Here is a 16,210-nt window from a genome sequence, read left to right on the forward strand (position 1 = left end):
GCAGACATCCGCGAAGGAGTGTCCGGTGAGGGAAAAGCCAATCCGGACTGAGCCGGAAACACACCCGACGTAACCGCACCTTGATGCGGAAACGCAAGGCATGAAGACTGGGGCCGGAAGCCCTGCTGCCCTGAGGCCAGTCCACGGTCAACTCCTACCATCACCTCTGAGTGTGAGTGTGCAGGAGGACCTTCGTTTCCGGGAAAACCCGGAAACGCGACTTCCGAAGGAAACCGCCTTTGCTCAGAGTCGACCTCACACGCATTGTGCACTGGACGAAACTGAACAGGGAACAGGGAGTGACCCTGGGCAAATGAGCTCCGTCCCTGCAGGGACAGTCCGGTGGCTTCACGAGAGCCGGTGGACAAGCTCGACATACCTGGAAAGCTTCCAGCGGAAGCTGAAGAAGTACAGGGAGTTCCAACATCACCGGATGCGGCCGCAACCGGAAAGGAAACAGAAGCCAAAGAGCGAGCATCGCTCACCGCCGGCGGATGTAGCAGGCTATCGGCAGGAGAAGCACGTTTCAACTCGTCACGCACTAAGTTGCGGATTTCAGGAACCAGCGAACTCAATAAAGAAGTAACAAGCGAAGCTTGCCCATCCGAAGAAACGGAGGACGAGCAAGCAGACGACGTAACGCTAGTAGTAGCACAACACCCAACCACGGCGTGGTCAGCGGGTGAAGAAACGGGAACAGACATGATAACATTCTTTTCTTTGTCCGTAAGTACAGCTAACAAGGGAGGTTTAGGAACCGAAGAGGACGATTTAGGCTTAATCTTGCCCTTGACATCTCCTTTTCCCCGTTTACTAGCGCTCTCTGACATGTTGACCAAAATACAAATGGCGGCCAACAACAACAACACACGTTACTGATGAAATTCACAAGTCCAACAGGACAGAAAATTATCAACAACGAACCAAAAATATTCTTACTACAAGCAAGATAATGGAAAGGTCTCACCAACTACACGGTAGAAGATGAATAGACGGGTAGGTGGTCGGTGGGTGTCGAACAGAAACTCCACAAACTCACAGAGCCTTCAAAAACACGACCTGTCATCAGTAGCTGAAAAAACCGAATGATACCACGTGGTACAGCAGTGGTGACGTCACATACCCGGTATGGGAGGTAATCCCCCCGGGTATATGGTCATAACCAGGGCTGTGTTTTCCTTTTGTGGTTGGGTTGCTTCCCTTTAAAACCTTTTTAAGACGGGTAGCCTTTTTCAGACCTAAGTATCATAGACTGCGTCAATGCTTTTATGTGATTCGGAGTAAGAATATGTAATTTAATTATACTGATCTAGGTTTAGGTTTTTATTTTTTTTACAATAAGTGAATAACAATTAAATGCTTTCTCTCTTGTTTGCAAGATTTTAAGTGAAATCAGTTGAGTTAGACCTATAGGATTTGTTTATTTTGAACTATCATTTGTTTTGGTAGGATTGCATGACTTTTTACTCAAGCCCTTTCAAACCTATTCTTTTCAGTCTCTGTGTAACTGTATCATTCATTCATTGTAATATATATATGTGTCTGACAGTGATACTAATAGTCAAGTGTCAATCAGCAAGCCGGCACCTGTTTTATTTTTTTCAAATAATTGTTTTCTAAGTAAGCTAGTCAATTACAAGACTTTACAGGAGACTGAGTTTGGTCAGGAACATATATATTTATACTTATAGAAATTCCTGCATGAACAAAGATGATTACTATTACTATTAGTATTATTTGTAAATAGTTCATTTATAATTATATATAATGGTTGTTCTAATTTGATCACTTCTCATTTTACAGATGCTGCATCAAAAGGCAACAAGCTGCAAACCATTAACCCATCAACATCTTGTCAGAGAGTGCAAGTCTTTTCAAGAGCCTGAAGAGGAGCTCAAGCCAGTCAAGGCCATGGGAATAGTGATGCAAGAAAGAGATTTACTCAGGTAATTAAGTGAAGGCAATCAACATTTATTGATTTAAACCTTTGTCACAACAAAATTTGGGAGAATTAAATAAAAGCACAAAACATGATGAATGAATTAGTCCTAAACTGAAGAAAAAAATGGCTTGGAATCGCAACAAAAAGTCTCTTTAAAAATTAAATTAGTTTAATACTGTAATTTCTTTCATTCCTGGCCCATTGCATGTCAGTCCCCCAAAACTCTCTGGATGGCATTTCTGGAAATGAAGCTAACTAAAGTTATCATTTAGTTGTTTCAATACTTTTATGAATGGTTACTTATTTGATACAAACATTGACATGGCACACTCGATTTGACAAAACGCACAAGACATTTTTCGATTTTGTAACCATCATTTCTTGAACAGTTAATTTTCTCAGCATCCAGGCGACTGACAGACATACATTTGGTGTGGATAGAATCTGCATGAAGAATACTTCATAACTGTATTGATAAAAGTATCCAGAAGAGGAATTTTGCATTTGGACACCATGACAGATTCCTGACCATATTATTGACTCTTTAAGCATGATGAAAAAAAGCACCACAAAGAAACATTTAGATTTTTAAAATTGTATTTTCATTACACTTTACAGGGCATCCGCAACCTGCAAAGCATCGGCTCCAGTATTCAGACAGCACCCTGTGGCGGTGTGACCAGTGGAAAGGTTCTTCGCCAAATGAATATAACCATCACCGATTTATCATCCTTCCAGTATTTAAATTACATGTGATAAAGTATTGAATGAAATCTTGTTTTGTCTGCTGTATCAAGTATTGATGGAGGAAAAAATCACTTTGAATATTTTTGTTCTGTTATTAGTCATTAGATAATTGTACTATCATTCTGATTTGTGTAAAGAATATATATTCTTAATGGATTTATTCTTAAATGCTAGCACAGAATATTCCAAGATCATTCTGAAAATTGTGTTGCGAGTATTCCAGAACTTCAACCTAGTTTTGAATATTCTAGAATACTTAAGACATGTTCAAGAATATACTTTAAGTTAACAGGATTCAAGAATATTCCAGAAAAATTCAAGAATTCTCATTTAATCTTTAGGAATAATTCAAGAAACTTCTAGAATATAAATTCATGAATATTCCTGAACCTTTCTTGAATTATTCTAGAATAGTGCTAAGAATATTCTAGAATAATGTTAGGAATATTCTAGAATATTGTTAGGAATATTCTAGAATAATGTTAGGAATATTCTTCAAGTAGGCAAGAATATTCTAGAATTATTCAAGTCCTTTTTCAAGAATATTCCTTACCAAAACATCAGAATATTCTAGTTAAAATTCAAGAATTCTCATTTAATCATCAAGAATAATTAAAAAAACTTCTAGAACATGAATTCTTGAATATTCCAGAACATTTCTTGAATTATTCTAGAATTGTTCTTGACCGTTTCGCCGGGGTTAAGCTTACAGCGAGTCGCATTGAAATCACAAACTGACGACTAAATTGTGAACAAAAGGACACTGGATCACACGGGTTCACGACGGCTCAGGGGTAAGATAAACCACTCAAAAATAAATTCTTTGAAAATTGCTCGCTCTTTACGGAGGGCACCTAGGATGTTCTCAAGAGGTGAGTGTTTAAATGAAAGGGTGTTTGTACTGTGTGTAAAAGCCTGACAGTGTCTATGATGGTTTACGGGAGGCTGACTGTGCCTTTAATGACCAAACTCATTAATTAATTTGTAAGCTTCCAAGGTAAAATGCAATCCCATAGTCCGGGCTTCGTCGAAGATTGCTTGACCAAACTTTCAATCAATTTGATAAAAAAAATAAGGGCGTGACAGTGCTGCCTCAACTTTCACTAAAAGCCGGATATGACGTCATCAAAACCATTTATTTTAATTTTTTTTTAAAAAGGGCAGAACTTTTATGTAAAGTTTCACGAAGATCGATTGAGTAGTTTTCTCAGAATCGCTTTACACAGACACACACACACATACATACATACATATATACACCACCACACTCATCTCGATTCCCAGTCTATGCTGAAACATTTAGTCAAAATTTGACTAAATGTAAAAACTGACACAGTAAATACCTCCAAGAGTTTATTTGTCAGTTTAAAAAAAAACTTTTGCACAGTACTTTTTGAGATCATTATGCTAAAAGTTCTACAGACAGTCACACTAAAAGGGATACATTTTTCACACTCGTTTGCTCATTAAACACACACACAAAAGCAAATAGACACACACACGAGAAGACATTCTGGAACATAGTGCCTCTTTTCAGGGTAGAAAAAGTCAGAGGAGGTAGTTAAGGATTTAAATAAAAAGAAAACACACCAGTAACCAGGTTAGGTACGTTTATATCAATATTTCGGCATGTAACTGCCTTCTTCGGGATGGTATGCAAAGAATGGAAAGATTAAGGGGATTGATTTTAGACTTTCTGAGAGTTTGGGTGTGGTAGACGTCTGCTTTCTTGACCAACTTTCCAACGTGCTTGTATTGTTTTTTGAATTGCTGATCAAATGTAAACTTCTTCTTCTTCTTCTGCGTTCATGGGCTGAAACTCCTACGTTCACTTGTGTTTCTTGGCACGAGAGTGTTTATACGTGTATGACTGTTTTTACTCTAACATTTAGGTAGGGCCAACAAAAAAAAATAGTCTGTTTACGGTAACATAGGCCAAAAAAATAGGGTCGGTAGGTCGGGATTTTTTTTTCCCCCCCCCCAAAAAACATATTTTTCAGTTATTTTGCCCAAAAACAGACTTTTATTTATTTTTTAATATTTTTTTCCCCACCCCAAATGCCAAAAAAAAGTCTAGGGTTGCGCGAAAAAATAGAGTCGGTCGGGATACCGTAAACGGACTATTTTTTTTTTTTGGCCTAGGCATACTCCGATTTCGGGATGGGTAAAATGTAAATTAAATGTTGCTGAGTAACTGATTCTAATTCTCTAGTGTAATCAATTTCACTGTCCACTAGCGGACGGCTCCTATAACGTGTGTGATTGATGATTGCTTTGTGACTGTGATTATAATTGTTTGTTTACTAACAATAGCGTGTGACACCTGTACTATTGTGACAACATGATATCCAAAAACTTATTGCACACTTTGGTACCTGAAAGACTAGCGCTGCACTCTTCTTTTTAATCTTATTATGTGGGATACATATAACATTTTGTTTATTTAATTGTATCATATCACTGAGTTAAATTTGAGATTGTGAAACGCATCTTTCTAGGTAGAGAGGCCAGTGTTACAAAACCTCTGAAAAGTTATTGCTGCCTACAAAATTAATACATTTTGTCTCTTTGCAAATATCTTGCTCTCGTTAGGCAACACACCTCCGGTCTTAAAAATCAACAGTGACCTTATACAATAGCAACAAGTTTGATTTACCAGCTGTGGAAGAGGCAATTGATCTGCTCCAACTAGATGTCCCACTGCAACCATCTTGTCCTTGAAAAATACATGAACTGTAGACATCATCAGTGGAAGACTGTGAATGATGCGGACTGTGAATATCACACGTTTGGTATGATTGAGAAGGCTGCAAACAAAAACAGAAATAAAATCATGTTACATGTATTTCAAAACTGACATATATGACAAATGTGATCTGTCTAAAAAGCAGTAAGAAAAGCTCTTACTTGGAATTCACAACAAATGGAAAAAGTTACAGATGTTACAACACTCATGCTCTTGAAAATTTTCTGACAATCATTATTCTTGTACTGCACCTGGCATTTTCAAAACTTTCTAGTTGTACATGTACTGGTACAGGTACCAACAAGATGGGGCAGTTCAATTCTGATTGACAAAGAAGGAGGTACACAATCAAGAGTTGTTTCAAATTATCATTCTCTCTCTTGTTTTCATAAATCTACCTACTGGAGTGATCTGGAGCAATCTTCATTATGATTTATGATTCCAGGGACACTCGTTGCATTCAAATTTGTCTCAGGGAAGACTGGAATTGCACAGTTTTGTCCTAAGACTAAAAAGTAAAATATGCACCTGTTGGGCAAAGATGTTTCCTTGGTTATTGTCCTGACGTGTTTTAAAAATGTAATGGATGACTGCTGTATTCAAAATGTGTAATTTTTAGCTCATGTGAGGGAAGTAAGGTAAGAGATGGTAAATTGAACCGGTTGGTTAATTAAACCAGGCGAATATTTTCATAGTTTGTGCAACATTTTTTAACGTCACTGTATTTTTACGTTACTTTGCAAAGAAAAAATGGCGCAACAACACACAACGCGGGGCAGGTGAGCACTTTTAGAATGCTGAATGTCTAATTTTTTTAATTTCATTTATAGATGTTCATGTACAACAAGAAATATTAAACATTTGACGAATTAATATGGCCATGGCTCAGAAGTGGTGTCAAAGTAATTTTTCACAAACTTGTTGTCATTGTTAACTAATTTCTGTTGACAGAGTTGCACTTGGAGAACAGAAACATGTTAGTTTAATCAGAAACATGTTTAGGTTTCTGTTCCCAATTGAAAAAGAATACTAGTTGAGTATTTTTTGGTCATTATGATGCAATTTCTGCCAAATACATACCACATTTTTAGGACTTTTTTGTGACATGTTAACAGTGGGTATATCTTAATCAAATTTATGTCTGATTGTGAGGAGAACAAAGGGGAAAACTGACTTTTTCTACCTCAGAATTCATTGCATACCTTCTTTTCAAAAACATTCACTGCTGTGATGAGCATTTATGGCCGGAAAGACTAGAGTGATGTTCATAACTAAATGGTGTAAGAATTTTTGCAAATCAATCCTTGCTTGCTGTCAGTAATCAAAACTACATCCACCTTGAACAGCCTCTCCTGGTACCCAAAAGTATGTTAATCAATTATAAAATAATACACATTTTGCCTCCATCAACCATCCAAACAAAAAAAATACTTTAAGAAACTGGATTGTACGGTTTTAAAAGTTTTCAAAAAACGGATTTTCGACGAGAACCTGAAAGGTGTTAGCCTTGTGTTGAATTTCATATTTTTGATTAAACCACTGCTGAGAATCATTTGCGACGGGTGAAGTGGCGCAGTGGTAAGACATCGGCCTCCTTATCGGAAAGTTGTTAGTTTGAATCCCGGCCGCGGCCGCCGGGTCGGTTAAGGGTGAAGATTTTTTCGATCTGCCAGGTCAACATATGTGCACACCTGCTAGTGCCTTATCCCCCTTCGTGTGTACATGCAAGCACAAGACCAAGTACGCACGGAAAAGATCCTGTAATCCATGTCAGAATTCGGTGGGTTATAGAAACACGAAAATACCCAGCATCATGCGCTTCCCCCAAAATCGGTGTATGCTGCCTGAATGGCGGGGTAAAAACAGTCATACACGTAAAAACCCACTCATGAAAAAACATAAGTGAACGTGGAAGTTTCAGCCCATGAACAAAGAAGAAGAAAAAGAATCATTTGCAACTTAAAACTTCTTGATTTGGGTTGTGGTTTGCTGATTAAAACAGAGTTAAATTGATGAACTTGCCATGTTGGCGTAAGACGACTGTGTTATGAACAGCAGTTTTAAATCAGACATTTGCCAACCAGTACTGTTCTATCCACCATGTGAACTGCAGAACACTTCATTCATGAAGCTTCTTGGGTTTAACACAGAAAAAGAGTAGGATGAAAAAGAAATATTGAGGAAATAAGCAAAAATATTTTGGTGTTAGATTTTCAGACAGTGTTGTGAACTGCAAGCCCATTGATTTGTGTCTGGTACTTTGTGGAGTTATGCCTTTGCAGTGTTCTGAGACTAATTGTTGTGATGGATAAATATGTCCTCACTGGATTCAAGTAATTTTTTACATCTTGAATAAACATCTTCCTAGGTGTCAAAAAAACAATTTTCCCCATTGATTTGGTGTAATGTTATGATTCATATATGAACATGCATTTTTCAAATGTTATTAAAGGAAGTATCAAAAAAATAATCCAAAAGTGCATGTTTAAAACAATGTTTTTATAGAACTAAACTTTCTGGCACAGTTTCATTTTGGTCAATATCAGAAAAGTCGTATGCTAACATTGTTCATAACTTTTCACTTCAAAATTTGTGTTTGATGCATGCAGCGGGTCCTTAAATGAAAGATTGTCTTGTTACTTTAATTTCAGAAAGGAAATCAAAGGCTTAAATAAGTCTTAGACGTGTACACGTCTCGTCTGTCCCTCTTCCTGACGATGACGTAATCTATGAGATGCCAGTGCTTTGAGAGGGGTGGTGCATCCACGACGTCTTGTTGCGGGCGGGGAGACGAAACATGGTGTTGGTGATGGACAGTCCAAGGGTGGCGCAGGCCCTGAGAAGTAGTAGCCCATTGCTGTTGCACTTCCCAATACCATGCCTACTGATGATTCCCTCCCAGGACCCATGGTCGGTTAACACTTTGTTAATACACGTATATTCAGAAAGAAACAAATTGCTAATAGGCAATTCCAGCGTCACTGACGTGGCATTCGCACAAACAAGCAGATATTATTTGCAATAAAAGCAATATTCATGATGCTTTTATTAACTCAAATTTGTGCAGAGATTTCCCAAAACATGACAACCTTCCTAATCCTACTTAAGGTGAAAAATGTAAGGTAAAAATAGCTAAGGGTACTTAAAGCTGTGGTCTATTTATGACTTTCCGGGGCTACGAGGTTAAAAAGACAGGGATGAAAATCATGTACAGAATTCTGTACAGCAAACGCTACCCGAAACCCCACCTATACGGCGTGTATGACCTTGAGAGCTTCAGTCAACGCTTGAATTTTGCAGGGATAACATCCGGTTTGCTCTCTCAAGACTGATCATATTTTATCTTCAAGAGAGATCAAGGGGAAAAAATAAACGCCCCGGTGAAGATTCGAACTCTCGACCTCGAGACTTCGTGTCTGATGTCCTAACCACTAGGCTACTATGCCAATTGAGAAAAATAAGGAAAAACATTGATATGAATTCATGTTATGTTATTCTTGAAGCAGCATGATTTATATATATATATCTATCCGCCCACTGTTCAGAAGTGAATACATGTATAACTATTTCTTTGATGTCTGTTTTCAACTTCACAGAGCTTTGGAAAGATTCAAATACTCTTCTTGTCATTTTTCTTGCATGTTGTAAATAGAGATATTGCAGCTATTTGCAAGGCGCGAATGTCGTGTAGCATGACGGTGTAAACATGTGCTGCGATTCCGTGAAACATGTTTGCAAATAAAGGCAAATTTGAAGGGAAATTTTTACGTTTTTGCAACGCATCAATGGTAGTTCAAGCGTAGAATGATATAAAATTATTATTTTTTCCATCTTTGACAACACTGGTGGAGTGGCCTAGCGGTTAAGACATCGGCCCCGACATTTTGAGGACCCGAGGCCTTGAGTTCGAATCCCTGCCAAGTCGTTTATTTTTTCTGCTCGATCCTTCTTGACAAGTATGCCCAGCTTTGAGAGAGCAAACCGGATGTTACCACTGCAAAATTCAAGCGTTGACTGAAGCTCTCAAGGTCATACACGCCGTATAGATGGGGTTTCGGGTAGCGTTTGCTGTACAGAATTCTGTACATGATTTTCACCTTATCTTTTCAAACTCGTAGCCCCGGATAGTCATTTTTTTTGTTTGTTTGTTTGCTTAACGCCCAGCCGACCACGAAGGGCCATATCAGTCACATTATTCTGACACCGGACCAACCAGTCCTAGCACTAACCCCATAATGCCAGACGCCAGGCGGAGCAGCCACTAGATTGCCCATTTTAAAGTCTTATGTATGACCCGGCCGGGGTTCGAACCCACGACCTCCCGATCACGGGGCGGACGCCTTACCACTAGGCCAACCGTGCCGGTCCCGGATAGTCATAAATAGACCACAGCTTTAACTTGAGTTTGAAAAAAACGTCACTGACGTGGCAAAAATGCTCACCTGCATTTCACTCACTAAGCGAAATTCAAAAATTCTATGAGTTTAGCCAACTAAATCATGTGATTTTGTTAGATCATAGTCAAGACATATCATACTTACTGAAATATGAAAGAAATTGCAAATATCAAATGTATCCTTCCCACAAGCGGTTAATATGTAGCGTCACTGACGTGGCACTTGAGCGTCACTGACGTGGCACGTGTGAATTCAATGTTCAATGATAATACTTTTTTGGTGTTCAAATATAGGTAGTTTCACACAGACGATTTTTAACTGATTATTGATCTTCTCAGCCATTGTTGAACCACTATACGGCTCTTTGTCACTCCGTCCGTCTGTCCGTTGGTCCGCCCGTTGGTCCACCGACACCATGATTGCCCATCTAAGTAGCTTTTGAACTAATGATTTGAATTGGACATTTTGTACATATATTGATACACTTAAAAGAAACATACACCTCCAGCAAACATTTAAAGCATTCCAGGTCAAGGTCACTTCTCAAGGTCACCGGTCAAGGTCACTCAGGGTTTTTTTTATACACTTCAGCAGGGATGTCGTTAGGCGTCGGACATCGGACATAGACCGATTAAGAGGCTCAAATGTCTGATTCACATAGCCGCATGGCGGTCAGATGTCCTATCGTTTTCAACTGAGCGCTGGCATTGTCCGATAATAACTCGATTACTTCGGACAGCGCGACATTCGTTAATGTTCCTTTCAAGATACATGCACATTTTCAAAAAGCGACCAAGCACTCTCGCGTACAGGTGCACTGAAGTTATGCAGTGCGGATCTTGCGTTTGGGTGACACCCGTCTGCAGCACATTAAATTTAGGAGTATGGGAGACAACTCCAACTGACTAAGTCTTGCGTCTGCTTTTTCTTTCAGTTCGATATATTTTGACGAAGCGCACTGAGTTAAGCCACCGAAAAATAAAAATAAAGCCTGCCAAAGTTCAACAAAAGCTGAACACGTTTGGCTACTCAACGGCATCCTGTGCTAAATTAGGGTCAAAAACAGTGGGGAACACGGCAAGCGTTATTCTTGAAAATGAAAAAATTCCGACGTCCTATTGAAATTTCTGAAAGCGGTCAAATGTCTTATTGATGCTAAAGAACTAGGACATTTGTCCTATAGGTATGAATTTGTAGCAACATCCCTGCTTCAGACAACGCCTTGATTTCCAAAACTATTGCATTCAAACGTGGCGGGCGAAGAAGTACACATCATCAGAAAGAAAAATGGCTGCTCGAAAACGTCATTCAAACGGTTTTGTATTGAGCTGTCTTTATTTTGACGATCTTGGCTGTCTTCCCTCCCGGCAATTTAGCAACCATTAAACACTCACGTAAAACAAATGAGTATGTACATTTGACAAGATCCTAAATGTGCAACACACTATTCCACTTTATTTTTGTTGGTGTTAGTCGAGAATACCACGTTAATTGTAAATCTGTACATAACTAAACTCCGACATTGTTGCATGAGAATTAGCGCTACGATCGAGCTATGATCCAAACAAAATGATCAGATGTGATTTTCGCAGAGACTGTTTGGCGTATCTGGCTCAAATTACAGTAGCCATTAGAACTGCTCTCCTCCTACATCGACGCAAAGTCACAAGTGCCTGAGCGAAGTAGACGCCATAAGATGGCCTTATTTTGGGTTGGTTTTAAACTCTGATTTGTCAGCTTTTTTTATGTCTTGGAAACAGTAAAACTTCTTGACACAAAGTCTTGTTTTCATAGAGGGAATAACCAGAAATCACAAGGAGTAAAATCAGGTCTGAAGAGTGTGAGAGGCAAAGATGGGGTTATTTAGACTTTAATGGCCCTTATTAAGTTATTGTGTGGAGACTGGGATTGTCGTGGAGGAGAAGGGGTCTGGGTTTCGCAGTTTAGTCGTTGACTGCTGAACTCGTGAGTAAGTGTGGGTAATAAGGTTTCTGCATAGTATGTGACAGTGACAGTTCTGTTAGCAGACAGAATATTGACAGCAACAGGACCTTGGTGATCGCAAAATACAGCGAATAGCACTGTTTCTGCTTTGAAAACCTTGCTTACAAATTTGCTGCGTCTCGTCATTGTGGTCAAATCGCGCTTTGTTTTGTGTTTTCTGGCAATAATATAGAAGGAAACCAAAGTCTCATTATCAGTGACTACATTCATCATAAGTTTGGGTCTGCTTGGTTCAAAACGGTTGAGCAGATCGCGTGCAACAGGAACCTGTTGCTTCTTCTGTTTCCCTGTCAGCTTATAAGGCATCCATTTTGCAGCCAACTTTTGAAACTGAAGGTCATTGTGTAAAATTCTGCGGACTGTTCTATATGAAAGTTTAAGTCTTGCACTTTATACTCGTATGTACACTTTTAATCTTAGTTTTTAAGTTTTGATACAGCAGCTACATTCGTCTTGTTTGAAGAGCTCTCCGGAAGTCTTTTTTGCTATTCAGAGTTGTGATTTCCCAAGTTTTGATTTCCGTTTTATTTTGTCAGATTGTAGAATATGAAGCAGCTTTGATTTATGTAACTTTCTTCACCTTTGTAGAAATTTCCTTTGTATCATTACCTAGCTACACTCTTGCACAGAAGTGGAGTTGTTCATGGTGCTTGACAAAAGACCACGTTTTGAAGCATAATTCAAAAGTGACCTAGTTCGATTGCTGGTCATTTATGACGTAGCAACCTAATGATGTCATCTCTGAAAGGTTAACCAGATAAATGTTTGACCTTTCCAATGATATATTACTTAAGGTTAACCAGTTAAATGTTTGACCTTTCCAAAGATATATTACTTAAGATGATCAGTTACCTGAAACATTTATAAAAGCGTTTTGATCATATCTCCTACAAATCACTCGGTTTAATTGCACTAAAAATTAAAAAATAAAGGCCAAATGATCTCCTTGTTGTGCTCAGCTTTCTCCAGTAACAACTGTGTTTACCCGAGTTAGGAAATAAAAGAAGCTATTATATCACAAAAACATTTGTTAAAATCTACCAATAACAAGAACACATGGCACCAAAGTGCCACAGATGTTACAAAACACTGCCACGTCAGTGACGCACTTTGTGCACAACACAATGGGAACAAACAAACACAAATCACATGGTTGGACTCCTCCATTGAAAAGCTAAGAAAACTGAGAAAAGCTAAGAAAACTCAAAAAAAGAAATAAATCAACCAATCGGTTCATCGCTGCAAAATGTTTTTGTACCCAAAACGTCACTGACGTGGCACCATTTTGGGGTGGAAAATGTTTTGAATATATCTCAAAAAGTATTATCATTAGATATTTGAAAAACAGATCAAACGATAGTTTAAGGTTCCTCAAGCAACTTTGACTAATTTTCGAAACCAAAACAATAACAAGTCGCGTAAGGCGAAATTACTACATTTAGTCAAGCTGTCGAACTCACGGGATGAAACTGAACGCACTGTATTTATTCACTAAGACAGTACAGCTTCGTCAATCCCCGCGTGAAGGAAATCGCTCACCTTCCACGTGCAAAACGTAGTGATATTGACACGCCAGATTAGCGCGGTAGCGTATTGTGCTAAGCAGGAAAGCGCGCTTTTCTGTATTCTTGTTAACTTTCTGAGCTTGTTTTGAAGACAACCTATCATATCTATATGGTTTTGGAATCAGGAAATGATCACGAATAAGATGACATCGTTTTTGGATCGATTTCTTACATTTTAATCGTAAGACTAATTATTCTATTTTCGTTAATTGTGATCACATTTTAAGAGTAAACATGACATATGTATATATTTTTAGATTCAGAATGTGATGAAGAATACGATGCAATCAATTTTAAATCTGTTTGCGAAAAATCGATTTTAATGACAACTTTAATGAGCAAACTCATTAATTAAATTTTAAGCCTCCAAGCTGAAATGCAATACCAAAGTCCGGGCTTCGTCGAAGATTACTTGACCAAAATTTCAACCAATTTGGTTGAAAAATGAGAGCGTGACAATGCCGCCTCAACTTTCACGAAAAGCCGGATATGACGTCATCAAAGACATTTATCAAATAAATGAAAAAAACGTCTGGGGATATCATACCCAGGAACTCTCATGTAAAATTTCATAAAGATCGGTCCAGTAGTTTACTCTGAATCGCTCTACACACACACACACACACACACACACACACACACACACACACACACACACACACACACACACACACACACACACACCACCACCACGACCCTCGTCTCGATTCCCCCCTCTACGTTAAAACATTTAGTCAAAACTTGACTAAATGTAAAAAGTAGCACACGCGATGACATTCTTAAAAGTTGTCATAAAATGACTTCACACGGCGCGTTCCCAATTGGTATCAAAAACAAAATGGCGGCATGCAAGGGGAGTGAATAAGAGGCAAAAGATGAATGGTATGAATAACTATAATCATCTCTCATGGCATATGTACGGTGAAAAACCTGTCAATTCCATTTTTTTTGGAATTGCCCTAATGATACTGTAGTTTATGGCAATCCGTTTGTAAAGAAATTACGTTTTTTCGTGTTGATCTAAATAATGCATTATTTAGGTAAATAATGCATTATTTAGGTAAATAATGCATTATTTAGGTAAATAATGCTTTATTTAGGTAAATAATGCATTATTTACACAAAAGTAAAAAATGTGATTTTTCTAATTAAATAAATCTTTTATTTACTAAACAATTCATTATTTAAGTAAATATAGCATTATATAATAAATAATCCATTATATAGTAAATAATGCATTATTTAATAAATAAATCATTATTTAATATTAATGCATTATATAACGTTACGAAACTACTACAGGACAGCTCCGCATCTCTCTTGAGCGCATATGTATGTGTGTGTGTGTGTGTGTGTGTGTGTGTGTGTGTGAGCGCACGCGCGTGTGTGTTTATGTGTGTGTGTGTGTACATGTGGGTGTGTGTTATTGTGTGTGTGTGTTGTGCGTGTGTGTGTGTGTGTGTGAGCGTGCGCGCGCGCGTTTGTGTGCGTGTGTGTTTGTGTATGTGTGAGTGTGTGTGTGTGTGTGTGTGTGCTGTGCATGCGTGTGTGTGTGTGTGTGTGTGTGTGTGTGTGTGTGAGTGTGTGTGTGCAGTATGGATGTGGCAGACGTGCCTTTCTGGAGTACTTTGGGTGTTCTTACTTCGTATGTTTTATTGTTCTTATTTTTGTTTTTTAAGGTTATCGTTGCATCGCAGATGATCAAGATTAACCTATTCACACACACACACACACACACACACAACACACACACACACACACACACACACACACACACACACAAACACACGCACTAACACACACACACACACACACACACACACACACACACACACACATACGTGCAAAGCCACCCAACTGGGTTTATTTCTAAAATTATGTCAACTGGGTTCAACATGTTATAAACTAGTGTGCACTTCAAAAAGCACTATACAGCTTCATTTAGTTGTAAATGATCCGAATATGAGTAAAAAATAAAAATATCTAAACAAACTTCGATGTTGCTGACTTTGGAAAAGTTTGGAAAAGTGGGTTTATTTTTTGTACTAGTGGGTTCCTTGAGATACACACTGACGACCAAACTACCAAACTGGGTTCCAAACCTGATTCTGCTGTTTGGAGCCTAAATTTGGAAGTTCCACCTTGTTCTCTCAGGGGCGGATCCAGGGGGAGTTTCCGGCCCCCCCCCCCCCCCCCCCCCAGCTTAAATATTTTTTTTTTTTAAATTATAAACAAAGAAAAACTGATGGCTCAGGTTGCTCCAGATTGCTCCATTTTCCTTGATTTTTATCAAAACTGTTCTGGGGGGGGGGGGGGGGGGGGGCATGCCCCCAGACCCTATAGGAGCAGGCCTTTGTCTTTTAAGTGACAGTTTTGGAAAGTAGGTCAGCAATTTGCTGTCTCAGGTTACACCAGATTGGTCAATTGTCCTTGTTTTGATCCAAATTTGTCTTCCTAAATTTACTTTTTGGAAGGTGTATTAGAGGAATTCCGGGGGGGGGGGGCATGCCCCCAGACCCCCCTAGAAGGTTTAAACACTTCGCGTCCTCAATTAACTGTTTCGCGTTGTCGAACTCTCCCTAAAAGACATTTGAAACCCCCCCCCCCCCCTTAACCATGCTGTGATCCGCCCCTGTTTCTTGTGTGTGTGTGTGTGTGCGTTTCAATATCAGTAACTCATCGTCAATTGTGGAAAGTCATAATAAGCCTGGACACATTAAATTTGCCGCCACACCAAATACGAATTGTGATGTTCAGGAATGAGCCTATGTCTGAAAATTGGATTTCTTAGCCTATGGTTACAAATAAA

General features: G+C 38.8%; 1 protein-coding gene across 1 annotated transcript in view; it reads right to left on the reverse strand.

Annotated features, from left to right (window-relative positions):
• Positions 1-16,210, reverse strand: part of LOC138964764 (uncharacterized) — a 137,991-nt gene that overhangs the window by 74,746 nt on the left and 47,035 nt on the right. The window contains exon 4 of the mRNA XM_070336806.1: positions 5,346-5,496. Within this exon, the coding sequence (XP_070192907.1) occupies positions 5,346-5,496 (151 nt within the window). The remainder of the gene's footprint in view (positions 1-5,345; positions 5,497-16,210) is intronic.

The sequence above is a fragment of the Littorina saxatilis genome, linkage group LG4 (assembly GCF_037325665.1).
Source record: "Littorina saxatilis isolate snail1 linkage group LG4, US_GU_Lsax_2.0, whole genome shotgun sequence".
NCBI lineage: Eukaryota > Metazoa > Mollusca > Gastropoda > Littorinimorpha > Littorinidae > Littorina > Littorina saxatilis.